Raw genomic sequence first — 21,151 nt, 5'->3', positions numbered from 1 at the left:
ACCACATGACAGTGCTAATTTTAGACTAGTGTAAATTAAGGTTACTTTTAATTCTTAATTCACTCACAGGTGAATATCAGTGAAGAGAGAACCATAAAATATTAGGGAAGATAAAAATGTTTTTACTATTGTTAGCATATATGTTTTAAAATGTGTGACCTACATGTCACTTACTATGAACTATTATTAGAATAAGCAACAGCAAAATATATACATTGGAATATTGATTTATAATTTTCACACACAGCATAGATTGTCGTGAAGACAGATGGAGCACTCTTTCTCTAGAAGGCTGATTTTAAGATGCCAAGAAATCTGCATGTTGTTGCAAAGTGCATGTGGTTAACACTCAGCTTAGTAAGAATATCAACAAAGCTTGGAACTAAAGTGTAGCAGAGGGCTTTGGAGTTATGTGCATTGTGTTTGTAAAATGGTTTCTCCTATAAATGCACCCATTGGTAATTTAAGCACACTGTCTATCGAAATACATAGACCCAGATTACTGACTCTTTAAAACACAGTTAGATCTTTGACAAGAAAAAGTTAAAAATCAAAAACTCATAAAATAAAAGCTTGGGTGATACAGAATGTTGTTGCTGTGTCTAACATAGTCACAAATAAGCTTGTATAACATTTGTTTTTAAGGCATGGTGCCCACAGATTACTTATACTAATAACTTTGTGACATGCTACACTAAGAGCTTTATACCAACGGTAGGAAATTTGGTTATTGGCTCAAAGAGTTTAACTTACACATGATACATCAGAAACCACTATAGAGATCATGGCTAAATAGGTTTAAGGAGCGAAATTCTTCCAAATTTCCCTATTTCACCCATTTTAGGAATGGAATCCTTCATCATCATAATACAGATCATAACTCTGAAAGCATTTAACTAACTATCTGACCACATTCTGCTTATCGGACAACTCTCTCCCACGCCTAGAGCCCTGGTTCTGGGTCTTCAGTATCAGTTTTCTATCAGTCTCCAAAGTGCTCTGGCCTAAATGTGAATCATCTAGGAATTCCATTACAGCACTGAGAATATGCTGATTAGGTGGACATCATGATATTTGGGGCTGGCATTGTTTATAAAAATATGTTAAAGTGTGAGGCTTCTTAGCACTGGTTCAGACTGCTTATGGGTGGGGTGGATATTTTGCAGATACTCTGTAGTTGCCAAGCATTACAGAGGCAACTCATACATTCTATAATGTAATTATGATTTCTGTTGTAATCACTTGATAGTACTGAACTGGGAATCTGTCACTAAGAAACACTTTCTTGATTCTTTACTTTCAAGAACCCTTGACCTGAGGAGCTGAATAGTTAATTTCAAAACACATTGCTGGGTATCATTACCTAATTTTCTACAGAGGGTAAAGGCATTATAACATGATGTCTTAGCTACTCAGCTCTCACTTGGCTTTAGTAGGAGACTCAGGGTTATTACTGCGGACACCGCTTTGAAAAATTTATCAATGATGTTTTATTTAAAAATGTTTGCCTCTGTTAAACATTTGCCATGTCCCTTAGCCTTACTACCGATTCATTAATTTGCTATTCAAACTGACTACGTCTTGGTTACTTCTGCTAAGGAACCAAAGGAAATAAACTTCTATGAAGCTGCTAAATCTAACTTACTCATGGACTCATTTAGGTGTCTTCTGCCTGTAGTTGGCACGTCCACATAGCCAGTTTTATCAAGTTGTCCAATACTGTGCTGTCTTTAAACAAAATTGCAATGTTCTCTTAAAATAATAATAATAATAGGAAGGAAGGAATCGAGGCTGGGCTGGGTTGTTTTGGTGATACTGCACAAAAAGCCAAAGCCCTATTTCAGGAGTTTCCAGAGAAATCTTTAAAACGTTTTGGAGAGTGGGATAGAGCTGGTAGCAGAACTAGTTCATGAAGGAAAAAGTGGTCAGAAACAGAGGCTTTGTGATGCATTAAATCTTTTTGAGGGGGGAGATTGCTTAAAATGAGAAATAATAGCATTTTGGACTATGCCAGTTATTTTTTATTTATTTTGTGAAATTATTTTGACCTATTTCCTCTCTTGTAATAGTAAAATATATATTTCAGATTTATGCTCAAGTTTCAATGTCATTATCACTATGTATGTTAGTTCAAGGTGCACAGGAAGCACTCCCTGCTCTCCTTTAAAGATGCAATTTAATTTCTGATCAGAAGATGCAGTCAGGCTCTGAATGTCAAGAATATAGAAATTGGGAGATATCTGCTAAATAGCAAAATCTTAAAGTTATTATTAATAGTAAATGCCTACTAGCACAGATTTTGAAAGTGCCCTGATCTACATTATTCTGGGTTACCTCCAGTTTTAGAGGAGTTCCATGCAAATCAGGATATCTGGTTACAATTAATTGCCTATCTTCCAAGAATATCTTTGGGAGTTAGTATTGAATACTTCAATGTAGTACATAGAATATTTATCCACTGATTTGTGTACGGTGATATCTAAAAGCATGGTTCATAAATGTGGGCTTGACAATGCCAAACCTTGTCTCAGAAAAATGCGATTCATGATAATTGACCTATAAGTATCCCACAGAAAAAGCTTTTCTAGTCTATGAGAAAAAGCATCAACGATAATGACTTCTAAATGTACAGTATATAGCTCTGTGAATTCAGAAGAAGCCTATTTTTCTAAAGCACTTCGCAAACTGCTTTAAAAACCGGAATATGACCAGAAATGTATAATCATCCTATGCTTTGTAGGATCATCACGCCCCTAATACAACAGCACTACGTACCATTATAACTTGTAGCATAAGAATTGTTTCATCTGCCACTGAAATGCAACCATTCTGGAGTTGAACACAGTCTCTCTTGGACTGTACCAGTAACACTGCATAACAGTTAGAAACTAATAAGTGAAAGCATTTCATCTACCAAAACTTTTTTTTTAAAGGATTTTAGATAGCCAAATTCCAACTTGTGTATTTTTTCTAAGATTCTAAGGCCTTGTTTACTCTAGAAAGTTATACCAGTTTACCTGTAACAGTATAATTACTGGTCCAACCCTGTGGTGTAGATGCTGTTATACCAGTATAAAGATGCTTTATATTAGAATAGCTATTTCCATTTGGGAAGGAGAATAAGTTCTGCTGGTATATGGCACCTTTAGGCTGATATTACCCTATCACTAAAACATGCCCCTGTAATCGACTTAGTACTACCGGCACAACTTTCAATTGTAGAAAGCCCTGAGGCAAACTTATTCTTTTGAAAAGTCACAGGGATTCTTCCGTTCAGAAATGTGAACAGGAGTTCAGTTTGTAATGATCAAAAGTTGGGGAGGTCCCACATTACAATTCCCCTAATACCACACTGTGGTGGTAGTGAAACTGTGGGAAGAGGACCATCACCAAAACACTGGCCCTAATTCTTGCAGTCTCCTATACAAGTATTTTGACTAGGCTCAACACTTAACATTGTATATCTCATGAGGTAACTTCCTGATTGGGCATGGATGCAGGGGTTTGAAGCTCTTTTTTTTTCTTTTTTTTTTTAATGAGACTTGCTACAATTTGACTAGAAACACATCTCAAACAGGAAAGGAGAGAAATAAAACACTTTCTACAAGGTTTGGACTGTGCGTCTGGAGAGTAGGAGAAATAGCGTGGTGAATGAAGGAGGCTGGCAAATTGGGAAGGAAGTTCATCTATACATCCTTCTGAAAGAAACCTCTCATGGAATAGATTAATCTTCTTGCTTATATATCATAAAAAATCAAGTTCAAATGAACTGAGTCTCTTTCGTATGCTGCTACAAAACATTCTACTCTGAATGATGGATCAAGGAAGCACACAAATCATGGGTTGCAAGTATAGCTTTCTGTTTATTAAACACTGTATAAACCATGGAAGCCGTGAGCCATGGCAACATGAGGGCATAGACATACCAAAGTGTATTTTTATCTTTTTAAGGGGTATTTGTGATTAATCAGTGTTTTCTGCCTTATAGGCCTGCCTCGTCCCCTCAGCTTTCACATGATGATACTCATTCACGCATTGAGCATTATGCTAGCAGGTATGAGATCACCTGGACACTAGGCAAATCTTTCTTGAAACAACCATTAAAAAAAATACACTACAAAAGAGAAACAATCATTATAAGGGTATTTAATAATTGAACATACCTAGAGTGGATACTATACATCACCTTCTAACCACTGCTAACCACCTACCAATTAACTTGCATGCCAGACTACTATGCAATGATTGGTGAGTAAATAAGAGCCACTTAACATAGGTAAATCCAAAGCATATACTTGGTTAAAACTGGCCTTTAAGTTCTGTGTGGGTCTTTATTAAGTTATGCGTTCTGCTTACATAGGGTTTTATTTTAATTAGAATTCTTGGTATTACTGTATAATGCAGAGCCTTCCAAAACTTCTAGCTACCAATACATGAGTCTCAAAGGATACATTTAGCCAACATTGTAAAATTAAATAATTGAGCTTATGAAATACTTGGAAAGGTATCTTTCTCTGTTTTGGAGGGGGATGATGATATACCACTGCTGTAGTTCACTTATCCACTTTTAAGAAGACTTTTAAGGTACTCTTTTATCTTAAAAAACAAACCAAATGCTCAGATCTGCAATGCAAAGTGATTTTTTCCCCCAGCAGGGGAATTTTCAGGGGTAAATACTGTGTAAAATACATACTCAAATGAAAAAAAAAATCAGATCAAGCTAGATGTTTTCTAAATTATATGTTGCATTCAAAAGGGAATAAAGGTCCTCAACAAACTAGAAACATACAGGTCACTTCAGCTCTGGTGATGACATTACCAGGTATGGAACAATTTGTGGAAGAGTCTATGGCATCTTAAGGCCTTTCTTTCGTAGCAGAATCTGCTTAGCCAGGAGGATTTGTACGTAACTTAGAGATTAATTTAGATAGATCATTCATAATGAATAAGCAGTTACTTGTGACAGCTGCTTGCAATCCCATTTGTTAACTAGCAGCAAGTGAAAATTTGTCCAGGTTTTCAAATTTAGGGTCTCTAATATTTTGACTACTGTGTCACCAAAATGTTATATATTTTAAAGTTTTCAGGAAAGTTATAGCCAGAAAAATCTGCAGTGAGACTTATGGGTTTTATTGAGTCTTTCAATTTTTCCATAGGCTAGCAGAAATGGAGAACAGCAACGGATCTTACCTAAATGACAGTATTTCTCCTAATGAGAGCATGTAAGTATACTATCTCTCTGAAGTATTTCTGATGGACATTTGCTTGGAAAGGCTTGGCACCTTGCAATAAAGTACCAATAATACAGAGTTCACAACATTTTCTTGTTCACATCTGACTGTTGTGTGATCTCATTGTGGTATGTTTGGTTGTGGACTTCTCATGGCCCACCCCCATATATACCAAAGCCTGGATTTATGATGTATAACTCAAAGCTGCAGATATGCAGCTGATGATGAAATGTCATCACACTTAAAAGTAGTTCTGTGTTATGTCTTCAACACAAATTTCACATCATACGTTGAAAAAAAATCTCTCATAGAGTGTATCTCATAAATGAAGTATTACTTGGTAGTTTGAAGTTTTCCCTTTTCCTGTGAACTTTAAACTTAAAAGTGGATAAAAATGTTGGATGCTAGAAATGTCAGTGCAGCCTTTTGAGGGGTCATCAGGGCCATACTAAAAAGAGTCCGTCTACAAATAATTAAATTATACTTCAAGCAACGGCAGTGTGAGCTCATGCTAGTTATTAAATATTAAACGTCAAAAGCCTTGATTGGACAGGATGTGGAAAAATGCATTGACAAATAGTCATTATATTGCTTTATACTTAAAGGACCAAGGATGCAACCAGTTTGAAATCTAGTCAGTTTTGTTAAAAGTAGTTTCATAATCTGCACCTGACACTTAATCCCCCTGCAAATTTTGTGCTTTTATTATCACATTTTCCTTGTGGGGGGAGGGACAAAGGGGAGGGTCGATGGTTTTCTGCACCCTGTTGCTCTGTGAAATACGCATAAAAACAAAAGGGGAGAACTGATTAAAGGTTAAAAATTTCAAACGCACCTAAGCTCTATTTCTAATACAGATTCAGATACTTAGGAGCCTAAATGTAACTGACTTCAGCTTTTAAGTGCTCAAGTCACATCTGAAAATGGGACTTGGGTTGTTAAATTAGTTAGGGCTGGTCTACAGTAAGACTGTAAGTTGACCTGAGTTATTCTACTTTAGTTACATAACTGAAGTCGACGTAACTTAGGTCAATTTACAGCGGTGTCTATAGCACACTATGTCGAGCGGAGACACTCTCCTGCCGATTTACCTTCTGCCTCTTGAGGTGGAGTTGCTCTGCCATCGACTTAGCTTCTCTTTATCAGACCTGCTAAATTGACACCACTGCATCAATTGCAGCAGTGCCAATTTAGCCAGAAGTGTAGACAAGCCCTTAGGGGCTTTTGAATATTTTACCTTAAGTAGCTAACAGGGAACTTCTCGCTTTATATGTCTGAAAAGTTTCATGTACCCAACATCACTGCATCCATAATAAACCTGTTTATAGATAGTAAAACGGAAAGTTAACACTCTGGCTGCATGTGTAAATGTGAACATAATTTGTGTGTCAGAAAAACTTTATAAGAAAGTGAACTGACCTGGTTGGCCACTGACATCATCAGTGCAATTCCAATGAACCAGTGAATTTGGCATAAATCTCTAGATTAAAATTACTGAAAAAAATCTTTAAATTTTTTCTTAAAATGGGATACATAAAACTTCATTAATTCAAACCATAAAACAGTGAGGTGCATGCAGTACAAAAAAATCTATAATATTTGGCAAAAATATTAGTAAAACTAAACTATACAATAAAGGAAAAGGGGAAGGAAGGAGAGTATAAATAGAAAAAGGGCTAGGTATAAGAAGAATTGGTATACAGGAGCATGAGTAAAAATAAATGCTTTGGCCTTGCTTCCACAAGTTTTTGTGCAATGGCATAGCAGGTAGCCTAAGGTGGTGATTCTTTAATGTAAGAGTGAGTAAGTCAGGTTAAGCGATGGATGGAAGCAAGGTGAAACATGAAGGCCAAGATCCTTAGCTGTACCAGAGCTTTGCTTGAAACACCTGAGGAAGAAGAGGGAGGCAGAGGTGGATCCCAAGTATATGGAGCACGAGGGAAGGCATGTAGTGAATTAATGTAATCACTTGAACAAATTTCACTACAAGTTCACTCATCCCCTGCTCCTTGCAATGAATCCAGCTGAATTTCTTCAAGAGGGAAGAGATTTTTTTCTATGAGTTGCCTTCTATCAATAGTCACAAAGATAAAAATGAAGATGAAGAAAGCAGCTTTTGGGGTGTTGCTGTGTTTTTCCAGAGATGATGAGCATTTGTTAATCCAGCACTACTGCCAAAGTTTGAACCAAGAATCCCCACTGAGTCAGCCTCGCAGTCCTGCCCAGATTCTGATTTCCCTGGAGAGCGAAGAAAGAGGTGAGCTAGAGAGAATCCTAGCAGATCTGGAGGAAGAAAACAGGTGAGATATACTTTGCAGCTGTTATCATAGTTTCATCTACATGATACACACACATAAAGGGGCAAAAGTGAAGCTGGGAAACCTCCTGTTGGAATGTCTGTTTTATTAAGCTTTCCTATTAAATCTCCTGCATATGTTTTCTCTCTCACTTTCTGCTAGATATGAGAGAGATGATAGAACAAAATGGTATAAATATAGGCCCATTCATGCTTTTGATTCAATCATGAATCAGCACTATTGTGTTTACCCTTCTGTGCAGAATCTTTATAATGATAAAACTTCAAAGGAAAATATGGGTCACTTCATTTTGTGATTATAGGGTGGCTTATTACAAGTTCTGTAAACAGTGTTGTGTAACTCTTCTTTGTATACAATGTACTGAGTTCTTTTTATCAGCATGTATTTCAAAATAACTCTTCAGTGTTGCTTTATTTTGCATTAGCCATTACATGAGAGAGGATTGTGTACATTTTCTGCCATAGACACCTGGAGGAGAGAGATTTTTCTTGAAAATAATCAACTGGATAGTATAGTTGCCCTAGGAAGATGGGTGAGAGAAGAAAATGATATATAAAGAAGATTTTAAAAAGATAAAAAGAAAAGGAGGACTTGTGGCACCTTAGAGACTAACGAATTTATTTGAGCATAAGCTTTTGTGAGCTACAGCAAATAAATTGGTTAGCCTCTAAGGTGCCACAAGTACTCCTTTTCTTTTTGCGGATACAGACTAACACGGCTGCTACTCTAAAAAGACAAGGGAACTGTGAAATGACTGTGCAGTACCTTTGTACAGGATGAATTTCCCCTGTTCCCTCTGGTGGACATAAATGGTGCACAGGCCTTGTGATGGTCCTCTGCACAGAGGTAATATTGTGCCACGTTAGCTAAGATGTGAATTTTTAATACTTTTACTATGTTACCCGCTTCTTAATCCTTTGGTGGCAGACACCTTTTTCTTCATTTCCTCCTAATTTAACTTTCCATTCCTAGCTTTTCTTTACCTTTCATAGCAAAGGCTCAAGTGGGTTTTGACAACATCAAAACACTGTAGCCGCAATTTGGGGGCTCTGTTGCTTCACTCAAACAGCATAAACCAACGCTAAGCCTGGCAGATCTGGTCACTGGCAGATTTAATATTGAGACCCCGAGAATTGAAAAATCATGACTCAGTTCCCCCAAAGTCATAAGATTTAAAGAAAATAGATTTCTGAGTCTTTAGGGTGCACTTGATTGACCTTTTCAGGCTTTTTTTCTTCTGCCATGAGGGCTAGAAATTTTTGCTGCTGTTAAATTAAAAGGGAGATTCTCCTGTAGTCTTGCCTCCTTGCCTCAGGAACTGAGATTTTTAGAACACCATTCATTATCACAAAACTCACGCAATAATTGCAAGAGTTTGCAACACTGCAGATTGCCTCTGCATACAGAATTCTTTGCGTGGCACAGATCTGTTGTAATGGCTCTTACGCCACACTGACTCCTAGCCACCAGCATAGAGGTTGTGACTGAGACTTCGTTAGGCCCAGCTGATCCTTGACTGCCAGAACAGCCTCTGGGAGGCTTTGGCAGCTGGCATAAATTAGAACAGCCTGAAACAGACTGATCTGGCACCCACATAGCCCCAGGATAAGGGAAAAACACAAAGCTATTTTTGCAATTCCTTTTTGGTTTGCGCTAAGCGCACACCACAGACTGGGGGCCATACATCTGTCCAAGAACCGTGCTCCAACAGAACCACAGATAATACTGCTTTCCCCACAAATACCATTTTTGACGGCTCTGTCCGCACTAGAACCCTGCACACAACTGTGCCGGGAGGGGTCACTAATACCCTTAACACACACCCCCAAAAAAAGCCTGTAAATTATGCTCAGAGCTACTCTTTATAACTCATTGTTACTCCTCCTTTCTCTCCATTTGTTTGTAACACTCAGTTGTTGCATCTTGTTTTAATTCAGACCGTAAAATCTTACGGCCCCTATGTGTGTGTTCAGCACGCAGCACAAAGGGACCCAGTGTAATACAAATAATAATAAATTAAAGCCTACATCATGAACTCTGGTATTAGAGCTGACTGGCTCCTGTGTCACCCACACTATCCCTTTGTGAAAGTATTGGTTGACCCTTTCCTTTGTACAGCATCTGGAGCTTAATGAAACTTCACAGGCTTACAAATCATTCAGACCAAGGACAATACAATGATATTTGGCAGAGCTGCTTTCATATACACTGCAGAGTTACATAATAAACAGCAGAGTGAGAAATGAAGAACAGGCAAAGGAGAAAAGACTAACTTTAGATGAGACTTGAGATGAGATGGAGGCTCAGTGAGACAGAGGGGTATAAGGAGGCTGTTCCAGATGGCAGGAGCTACAGACAGACATGCTCTTGCTCACTGAGCAGTGGTGAGATTGAAGAGATAGAGGGGGAGCTCTTGATGTTCTAATACAGAATATAAAAAGCCCAGACATTTCCCAAAGTGGAGGAGAACCAATGGTTTTAAATCAATCAATCATATATTTCATGTAGCTAGCATACGTGCCTGGGAAGTTTTGGACAAGTAATCAAATATAACCAAAACCTTACATTGTGGTTTTAGTTCTTATAAAAGTGATGTGGGCCACCTAACTATGAATCACTGAGGAAGAAAAAAGTGTATCCCCTACATGCACAAAAACAAGCAACCCACCCAAGCCAAATCAGTTCAAACAGAGAGGAAAAAAACTCCTGCTCTTAAACTGGAAAGATGTTACAGTGTAAATAGCAGTATAAAACCCTAACATAGATGTTCTGAACAGTCCATCTGGGGTTTGTGCCTTGCATTTCAAAATAAGACTTCCTTAATGTAGGAACAACTAATCAGGAACAACAGATGAAAAAGTCTCCCCAGGGCAATACAGTCGCTAAATATTTGTGTGAAAGAGCCTCTCAGTCTCTCTGTACATAAGAGAGGATACTCTTTGGTTGTAATCCAGTGCTGTTCCCTAATTTCTGCTGTTATCAGAATTCTAGCTTCTTCAAAGCAAAGTGCCTAATTTGTTCTAGTTCATAAAAATGTTTTTATTGCCAGGTTATTTGTAAACTACTTCCAGATAAATCTGTGAGGGATGGAGTATCGTATGCAAACAATGGCATCAGAATGAGGTAGAGTCATAAACCTGTGACTTTCTGTGAGGAGGATTAAAAGTAACACCTATCCACACAACCCCTGAAGCCCCCAGAAGTGATTTCTTAACAGTGGGGTGCACTGGGAGTTCTATTACCAAACAATCCCACAAGTGATGGATGCTATTAATAACTCATGAGTGAGTTATCAAACTCCTTATAGCTGCATGGATTTAAAGCTGAATTGCATATGCTCCATATTGTTTACTTTGTGAATGTTTAAATGAGGCACACGTCTACTTTTCTTTCTTCTCTTTGTCTTTTAGTAAAATACACCCTATTTGCCTAGTGATCAGAAGGCTTGTCAGCTTTCTTAGGCTGTCACGTCCATTGCCAAGGTATAGTCACCTGGCCTGAATTGTGTCTAGTGAGTCTGGATTATAGAATATTGCCAGTACTCGCTCACTCTCATTTTGAGAGGATTATGCTTTTATCTCCTTTCCTTTTACTTTCCCTTTTGTATCTAAAGCTTTTAAGAAATGCTTTTTTTTTTCTGAGCATGAATGCCTAATTCTCACTGGCGTGAGCAATGCCTTAAAAGCCTACCCTACAACATTTCTTTTTTTCTGCACAGGGTAAATCTGTTCTCCAGAGCTAGTAAAAAATAATTAGATGATTTCTTTTTTCCCCGAAGAAATTTCTACAATGGCATTCAAAATACAATCTGCCATTTTGCATTTTTAACTTTCCTTTCCTGTTTAAGTAAATCAGCCAGTCCCCAGTCCAATAGAATCAGTCCCACTGATATTTTTCCTTTGCCTTTTTTGCTACTGCTTCGCTCTTAGAACACTAAGATCAGCTGATAAAATGTGGCTATCAATACCCAAAACTAAACACGCAGCTAGAGACAACATATTCTCAGTGAAGAGAGTATGACTACCTGTAACAGAAACTCAGAATGAACTCATGCTTTGTCTTCCTTCAGATTGCAATGCAAGATTCATCTATTTTTAGTACGTCACCACTCAGGCCAGGTGACTTATTCTCCACGAGCACAGCGAAAATAAAAACACGAATGTCCCAAGTGGAAAGAAGGATCCCGTTCGTACTGCAGAATAGGTCTGAGCAATAGACAATAGCAGTGAGCACTGCATAGCAGCTCTAATTATATTTTCCAGTTAGCTATGCTTCACACACACATCCCCCTTCATTGTACAAATTTTATTTCCTTTAACCTGCAGTTTTTCTTTTACTGGCTCCTGTATATTCTTGCTTGTGGGACTGGCACCTCCTGGTGTTGAGCTGCAGAATCTTGTCCTTGCCTGTTCAACTGCTCACAGCAGATATTAAAGGGGGAGTGGCCCCAACCACTCTTCAGTTCCATTTTAACCTCCAAAGTGGAAGTGAGCTCAGATTGCATACAACATCCTTGAAGCTTCCCTTATTAGTTTTTTTTTTCTTTTGTAAGAAGAACAAATAAGAAATTATACCAGTCAGGCAAGGGTATTGTTTGACCCACACGAGCCGGAGGGCTGCCTCACACACAGCTGTTGATGAGGGAGGCTCCTCAAGCCTAGTCAACTAACTCTGGCAATGTATAAGTCCAGGTTTGGATACCTATGAGCCTGAATCACTCTGTGCCCATCTTAAGCAGCATTCATGTACTGGGTCTTACCTGGCTGAGAACAGTGCCAGCGTCCCAGCAGTCAAAATTGTGTAAGCGGCACTAAAGTTGTCCCCTAGCTGAAGAGGTTCCATACCCAACTCAAGTGGCACTAGGAGCCTATGATCTGTCTGAGCCAATATAGTTTGTGCCTAACACCCAGTATCATTAACTTGAATACACCACTTCCAAGTATCACCAATACCCAGGTCCCCAAGGTTTGCCCAGGTCAACTAGGTCCAATTTTAGCACTGTCAGTTGTGAAGTGCCACTTACCAAAGGGATGTTGCAGCCTACATCAGTGTCACCCAAATTCTCTGATTTGTCATGGTCAGCTGAGTCCCATGGCAAAGATCCAGTACCCTTGATTTTTCAGACACCATCACCAATTGCATTCTGTGACACGCTGTCTAGCAAAAAAAAGCTAAGAGCTTCCCCTTCCTTCTCCCCCCACACACTTATGTAGATTGAGTCTGGTGCTGAGAACGTGGCACCGTTTATATAGATAGTACGATAGCCCCCTGATCATCTGGTGTCTCCTGCCCGGGAGTTTTTCCAGTGTTAAATGTTTAACCTTATGTAAACAGTTCTCTGAGGATTTACTCCACAAGCCTGCTGAGGCTCGACACATTTCTTTTGTGGGTTCCCTCCAGGTGAAATCAGTAGAACTGTTCTCATTTCCAGGCTGAGGTTCTGAGCAGTGCCCAAAATAGCCCTTGTTGTCTCCAGACCCGTCAGCTGGGTTCCCCAAGCAAGGTGTCCTTGAGTGCCCAGACACCCACAGGGCTGATACCTTGTGAACCATTCCCAGGCCCAGACTGAGGTGTATCTGAAACCTGCTGCACCTCATTTAGTGCTGTATCATTTATTGGCTCTGAAAATGACTGACTTCTAATCTGAGGTTGATGCCCTGCTTTAGAAATTGGCCAAGACTATTACTGTCTGGAGACATGTCAGTTCCACACACCAGCATCAATGTTTTGTTTCCGAAGACAGGCTATAAATAGCTTTTCTAGAGTCTGCTCCACTGTTGTTGACCACTATCACTGCTGGATTACTGAATCTGCACATGCTTGTTTTATTTATGCACAATCAGCTGCTCTTTGCTGCTCTGCACATCGCAGAGCTTCCAAGGAGCAACAATTTAAAATAAATAAACTTTAAAAAAAATGAAAAAAAGAGAGAGAGAGAGAAATTTTGGCAGCTGCTCCTGGAACCTCATGGCCTTGCCACTGAAGGTTTCTGTTCCAGCTGGATTCATCCCTCTTGCGCAACATCTCTGATGTGGAAATCCTGGAACCTATTCTGCTGTCATGCCAGGAAAATCCTGGACTTTGATCTGCTGTTTGGGTATGGCAAGCAGTCAGTTTCAGGTGCAGGTGTCTTAGAAGTGTTTTTATAGCGTTCGAAGTTTACCTGATTCTGAGCACTCCGAGAGCAGCAGCACCTCATTGGAAAGCACTTAACCGGTAGATCTGGGATTCTCAGCTGAGGCCATGTCGACACTATCACTTGTGCTGGCAAAACTTATGTTGCTCAGGGGTGTGAAGAAAACAACCCCGAGGGACATACGTTTCACCAGCATAAGTGCCAGTGTGCACAGCACTGTGTCGGCGGGAGAGCTTCTGCCACCTACGTCGCTACGGCCACTCATTGAGGTGGTTTATTATGTCGACAGGAGAGAGCTGTCTGCCATCAGCATAGAGCGGCTACACAAGCAATCTTACAGCGTTGCAGCTGCACCGATACAGCTGTGTGGCCGTAAATGCACTACTGTAGACACAGCCTATGATAAAGAACACCAATTCCTTGGAATTGTGTGTGGGGTGCTGTTTCTTGGCCAGACAGCACGTGAAAATTGCTACCTAAAAGGTGACGTTAGGCATATATCACCTCTTCTAACCGAGCCAGAGTTCAAAATCAGCCCAGCTCACCACAAGGATCCATGAGATGCTTTCCTTTTAAGCAACATGCTTTTAAAAAATGAGAGAGTAAGAACTCTTCTCTCCTGGCTTCCTCTGTCTTAGACATCAGGGCATTCATGTCTGTATCTAGACTTTGGTCTTCACTCACTTTGAAATACCCTAGTGTATTGAAAGGTTGCTCCATGTACGATGAGCGTTACTTGAGGTAAGTGTTTTGAGTAGATGGCTGCCCCAAAGGAATCTGGATTTCTTTACAGCTAAGCCTTTGGCTGTAGTATGAACACCACAGGGTAGGTATATTCATTTAGCTGCCCCACGGATATTCACTCTAGTGCATGGTTCTCTTTTGCTTCGGGATTGGAATTTTGTTTCACAAAGCTCTTTGGACCTCAGGTCTGCATTCGTCATAGCCGTAGCTACAGCCTATGGACTTAATGAGAAACAGGCCAAATGCCAATCCTCTGTCCCCTATATACCATAGGGAAATATGGTATGGTCCGTGTCATCATCTCTGTTTCCACCTCATACAGGCCACTAATCTGTCTGTATTTCCCAAGTTGCTTTTACACCATTGTTATGACTCACTGGGTATTCATTCATCTGGATATATCAAAAGATATTCAACTATCCGGAAGACAGCATTCATTGCAGGCCTTCTGTCTTTTCCACAGAATTTGAAAAGCTGGAAGCTCTATATGTGCTTGAAGCAAAAGTGCTTCCCTTGCAAAAGTCTGATCTTGTAGAGAGAAATTGTGATCGCTTCTAACACTCTTGTGACTTCTCATCCAGAGCTGATATGGCAGTTTTGCAGTCCCCATTCATCTAGAACTCTTTAGCCTTCCTGGGTGTTGTTCTGCATGCTAGTGAGAAGCTCAAAGAGAGAGCTTACTTACCAGTAACTTTAAGTGTGTCACCTCTGTAAATTCTCACAACACACCTTCCCCCATTATCAGAGAAAGAATTCCAAAATTTAGGGGAGGAACTGAAGGGTGAGTGGAGCCATTCCCCCTTTCATACTGACAATCCTCTACAAGGGGAGGACTGGGGGGCAGAGAGGGGGCGGGGATGAATGTCCTCAGTGGGCACTGTTCTCTAGAAAATGCCACAGCTCATCCTAAGAAAGCACCAATACCACAAGTGTGACTATGCAGATGTAACATTTTTAAAGAACAGTTACTGGTAAGTAACTTCTCATTATTCTTGACACCACTTTCTTGTCCATGGGAAATTATACATAACATGTTTGACTTCAGAGCAAGCGTAGGTCCTCTCCTCCTGTTTGGAGCAGGCAAGATGTCCAGCTCCTTTAGCACTGCTAAACTTCATGTTGGAGAATCTTGTCTCATGTTACAGCCTCCGCTCCAGAACCATTCATGTAATGTGGACGCACTTCTATATCTTTCTAAGCATTCCCCAGTTTAATAAAACTTGCAGTAGGGTTTCTGGGGTGTTTTTAAGCCTCTAGATCAGAAGGTAAATGTGAATTTGGGTTCACTGGCAGGAATAAGAAAAAGGTCTCTGTTTTCACAGCTTCTACTCTATCTGAACCAGAGCATATAATAGGAGCTTTAAAAAATAAGAAAATCTAGGCCACTACTTTTGGCAAGTAAGCAGTTATGAGGTCTGTGGTACCATCTTTCCCTCTGGGAAGTAGTAAAGGGACACCATAGCAGTAAAATCCCAATACAGTTTATTATGTTTCCCCTTTGTGTGAAGATTGCTGCTACGAAATTTTATTTCTTCAGTTGTAAGATGGCCTGGATTGTCCATAACAGGGTTCTGACTTTTCACCTCCTCTATTCTGCAGAACATGCAGAGGGTGACCTTAAAAAGAAAACCAAGTAACTACTCACCAGGGAAACGTTCTTGTTTCAAGTGCTCAGTAGAATTTCTTCACCATGATGTTTTTTGGCCTGACATCTGATATTAATCCTCTGGAGTGTTTTAGTCAAGAGACTGACTAGAAGAACAGTTAGCCCAATGCAGGATTAACAGGGTAGTAAAGTGATGGCAGAAATGTGGCATTCAGAGAATGCTGTGTATAGCCCAGCTATTCAAATATTAACAGAAATATAAGTCTAATTTAACAGGTCAGCTCATTGCCTGTTCCTCTGTTACTCGATTACCCGTTCTAACAGTTGGTCTGAAAATCTAGTTTATGGTAAATGTAAGGGAGGCCGCTTGGTCTTCTGTGGTGAATGAGCACAGAGTTGCAAGTTCTCTGTGCAAGTTGCAAATCCAAGTTCTGCCACTGGCTTGCTGTGTGATTCTCTCTGCCTCAGTTTTCTGATCTGTAAATTAGAATAATTCTTGCCAAATCCTTCACTGCGGTGGTGTGAAAATGAATTTGTGTTTGCAAAGTGCTATATAAGTGCATTACTAGTATTGTATATACCGTGTATTATGTGATCAAATAGTAGCATTCACATTTCACAGTATTCACACTTATTAAAAATGAGCAAATGGTTCATTGTCTGCTGTTAACTACAAAGTTCAGCAGACTGGAAGCTGAACCACACCTCCTGCTTATGCTTTGGGAAGGAATTCTAGAGCATAGTCACCCCTAACCTGCCACCCATGCTCTGGTCAGGGAGTTCAGAACTCTTATGAACCAGAGACCTGACAATGATATCTGTGTTTCAGGGCAACATCCTGACATCCCCGTGTGAAAACCTGTACAAGTTGGTACCTTACCTCTGTCAAACCAAACTCAAACTTTGTAGGTTAGTTTCAGCAGACTTGAAGGCAGGTGGTTTGGATGGGCTTAAATCCCAGACTGTGCCTGTTCCTAATAATTATATGTGTGGTGTGCATTCTGACTGCTATAGCCAGGGTATGGAATATGTTGTACTAGTCTACTTTGTAAAGGCAAGGCTTTCCTTTTTTTGACATTAACAGAAACCTGCAGGCTGAATACGACCGATTGAAGCAACAGCATGATCACAAAGGACTCTCTCCACTGCCATCCCCACCTGAGATGATGCCCATCTCCCCTCAGAGTCCTCGTGATGCTGAGCTCATTGCAGAAGCCAAGCTGCTTCGACAGCACAAGGGCCGCCTGGAAGCCAGGATGCAGATTCTGGAAGATCACAACAAGCAGCTGGAGTCACAGCTGCACAGGCTGAGGCAGCTGCTGGAACAGGTAAGTCCTTGGGTTTTCCCTTTGGAAAGCTAAAGAAAGATTTTTCCAAAGCAGAGTTTGAAATGTTATCAATAACTGTAGCACATCAAGAAGTGATATCTGTGAAGTGTAGTCAGCGAGAGGAACTTGATCTTACTGTAGACTGCAAGTGGTAAGATACGCTCACTGGTGTGTGAACGCAATGCAGTATCTTTTTTAATTTAGAATTTGGATCCATAGCCCATTGAAATGTATTGAATAAAATTGCTGTGTAACCAATGTAGAATAGATACAAAATATGGAAATAGAAAAATTTGCTCAAATGTGTTCAGCTGTGAATAACCACCTTGTTTTATTCTGCTGTCTCAGCCCCAGGCAGATTCCAAGGTGAATGGTACAACACTATCTTCTCCTTCTACCTCCTTACAGAGGTCAGATAGCAGTCAGCCAATGCTTCTCCGCGTAGTCGGCAGCCAGACTTCAGAAACCATGGGTAAGATGACAGTGTTCAAACTGTCATGAGAGATTTATATTTATATTTTACAGTGTAGGACACCAAAAAATTAACTAAGGATAGTAAAGATTTTATTCAGTTGTTAATACAAACAACAGTGGGTATTTGCAGTGGGCATTGACTTTAGTTGGCTATTTCTCCATTGTATATCATGATGTAGGCTTTTGTATTTAACCATGGTGCAGTGTCACAGATATTTTGACATCAAACAGAAAGTTCCATCAGGGCTTGTATTTGAAAAACAGGTACCAAGAAAAAGCTAAAGCAAGCCGTTCAGATAACCTCTAAGCTAATAAATTTGATCAAATCTGATTTACACGGACACAGTCTTACTTATGACTAAGTGATTTTAAAAAATGATCAGCCATCTCACATGGTTAATTGATGTGATCTTATTTTAATGCATCATTGCTCAGATAAATAGAACTGAGTGAGAGGCCACTAACAAGGAACACCCACCTCGTAGCTTTTATAAATATATTTATAAAGGTAAATCACAGATTGGTTGTGGAGAAAGGTTTATTCAGCAACAGTCTTCAATGAATAATGGTTGGTATTTTTGTTTTGGTAACGTTTCTGCTGTAGTTTCCTATCTGATAGATATTTATTACCCAATGTCATGGTTCCTGAGGTAACTGCACCTCGGACCCTTCATGGCCTCCTTGAGGACACGCCACGCCACACCACTTAGGCTCTAGTCATCACCTTCCTCCAGACAGGATCCTGCAATCCACTTCCTCCAAAATGGAGATTAAGTCTGCAGTTTCCTGTAGTTCACTGTGATCACCTGAGCATAGCTGAGTTTAGTTCAGCACCTGCTACCCTGTTCTTTCCCAGGGGTTGTGACAGGGTTAACCAATGACCAGCCAGATTTCATAAAGTAAAGTATTATTTATTCAGAACAAAAGTATTACAGAGAAAACATATCTTGAAAAGAATCAACTGCTTATATGCATACCTATTTTGCCAGGCAGTCATCAGCCTTTGACATGGAGACCCTGACAGGTTTCTACGGGGGTCTGTCTCTCCAGGTCACACCCAGTAACCAGGAATTACTTTTAAGTAAAGCAAAAAGAAAAGGAGTACTTGTGGCACCTTAGAGACTAACAAATTTATTTGAGCATAAGCTTTAGCAGTGTATTCTTCAATAAGATGATTTAATTCGATGACCTCAAAGTACCAATAGCTTCACAAAAGAAACAATTTTAAGCCTATTGGAAATATTCTGAGTTGTACAGATAACTAATATGCAGTAAGCTGTTTTTCCTTTTATTAAAAAATGGGGGAATTTAATGTTTTCCTGTATCACACTGTAAAACATAATTTCATTCAGATGCAGAGGTGTGTGTGTGTGTTTAGAGAACTTGTTGTCAGTCTTAAATTAAATGGAGGTGGCAAATTTACCCCCATATTGGACGACTTCTGCTACCTTGTGAGTGGTAATTCTACCATCATCATATGCATGACTGGGGCAACAAAATTGACTAGGTAGGGACTTCCTACAATAACCAGTGTGGAGTAATGTATCTTTGAGAGACTGTGTAGTGCTGAAGTGATCTTGAAGTTAAAACTAGGGGTGAGAGGAGAGTACAGTAATGAGCAAAGGTGGGGGAGAGGGAGAGAAGTTATTACTGAAATTGCTTGTTTGCTTCTTACTTTAGTTACCCTGCACTATATACACAAATTTTTACAGACATACTAATATGGTTTAGATTAGTGTCTGAAGAAATGAATTGTGATGAGCTTAATCATTTCATGGCCATTTAATTACTTCTTTCTATGTGTTTTCCCTTTTTCCATAAAATCTATTACTTAAAGATATGTAAAAACCAGAAAGTCAGCAGTTACCAGCCTTCTTATTAACAGATGTATAGATCTTTGTTGTGTCATTAGTTAGGCCAAACATACAGTAAATGGATTCTCATTGTGCATCCTGTAAAGATGACACCCATTTAAAATAATTTGTTAGACCTAAATTAGTTTTCTGAGACAAAAATGTAGGAGGACAGTAAGATGTTTGTTTGATTTCAGTGTAATCGTAATGAGACGTCACAGGGAAGCAGCATTCCAGTACCGTGGAACAAAGATCACATAGGATCTTTTTAGCTATGCTAATGTGCAGCACTTTTCACTGTTACAGTTTGTCATAAGTTGCTCTCTCAGCCCAAAAGATTGGAGGCATTAGGTCTGTCCACTTCAGAGTGCTGAAGGGGGGAATCCTCTATAGCCTAGATCAGAGTATAGTTTTAAATCTTTGTCATGCAAAGAGTGTATTCCAAAGCTCTCTAAAGAACATTGAGTTTGGTAGTAGTCGTTTCTTACCATCTCCTTTTGGTAAGGAAGCCTTCTCTTGTGGGGAGTAGACTCTGCTACGGTTATCCAGGTCATTGTAATCTCAAGGTTAATTTACTGCAATGTGCTCTCCATGGAGCTACACTGTTAAAACATATGGAAAAGTCATGCAGCAACCTACTCACTAAGTAGTTTTGCAAACAAAGCACATTACGCCAGTGCTCCTTGATCTGCACTGGCTATCAGCTGATTCCTGGGTAAGTCTTACAGTGTTGGTTTTGCCTTTCAAACTCCACCAATCAGTACTGCAGCACTTGGGCCATCTAAGGTACTTGATCTAACAGTTTACTCCTGAGTATGAGAGACACTTGGCGAGAAAATAGGTTTTGGTGAGGGGTACTTGGCTTTGGGACTCGCTTCCCAATTTAGTGCACCGTAGCGCGGACTTAGGGACCTTCAGAACACATTGTAAGAGCTAACTCTTCCCCCATACCTTTTATGGGAATTGGGAGTGGATTGGACCTAGTGAAGGGGGTGAGGAAGGCTGGTTGGGGCAGTGTAGTTTTTGTTAATGAAAGCAATATAGAGGAAGTCTTTTAGTTGTTGTTGGAGGCTGTTTGTATGATGTCCGGTTTCACTATTTTATTTAAATACAATTTAAACTATATTTAACCACAAGTTAAAAGTAAATTTTAGGCACTTAGCATTAAGATAGGAGCAGTGAATATGTTGTAAATAAACATATATTGACCTTTGGGGCATATACAGCTAAACTTGTATCTGTGCTTAACAGTACCACTTTGGACATTAGTGCTTGTCCTTACTCAGGTGATTAATGTTAGCCAGAACACAGTAGGATTATTCCCTATTCTGTGAAAATATATATTTGGATCTTTAGGGCCAGATTCTGCCTTCTTTATCCAGGCTGATTCAAGTATTCAGCCTGAGTCGTGGCAAAATCTGGCTCTGAATTTCCACCTTGACATCCATCAGAGGCTGGAAA

General features: G+C 39.7%; 1 protein-coding gene across 5 annotated transcripts in view; it reads left to right on the top strand.

The window, feature by feature from the left end:
- DMD (dystrophin) overlaps positions 1-21,151 on the top strand; it is a 1,498,644-nt gene that overhangs the window by 1,461,893 nt on the left and 15,600 nt on the right. For 4 of the 5 annotated variants that reach the window (XM_077807212.1, XM_077807208.1, XM_077807211.1 and 1 more), the window contains 5 exons: positions 3,989-4,054; positions 5,157-5,222; positions 7,373-7,531; positions 17,120-17,363; positions 17,712-17,835. In XM_077807212.1, coding sequence (XP_077663338.1) covers positions 3,989-4,054; positions 5,157-5,222; positions 7,373-7,531; positions 17,120-17,363; positions 17,712-17,835 — 659 coding nt within the window. The remainder of the gene's footprint in view (positions 1-3,988; positions 4,055-5,156; positions 5,223-7,372; positions 7,532-17,119; positions 17,364-17,711; positions 17,836-21,151) is intronic. The other variant, XM_077807209.1, reaches the window with a different exon arrangement.

This window comes from Eretmochelys imbricata, chromosome 1 (assembly GCF_965152235.1).
Source record: "Eretmochelys imbricata isolate rEreImb1 chromosome 1, rEreImb1.hap1, whole genome shotgun sequence".
Taxonomy (NCBI): Eukaryota; Metazoa; Chordata; order Testudines; family Cheloniidae; genus Eretmochelys; species Eretmochelys imbricata.
The sequence above is the reverse complement of the archived record's forward strand: the minus strand, read 5'-3'. Positions and strand labels throughout refer to the sequence as shown.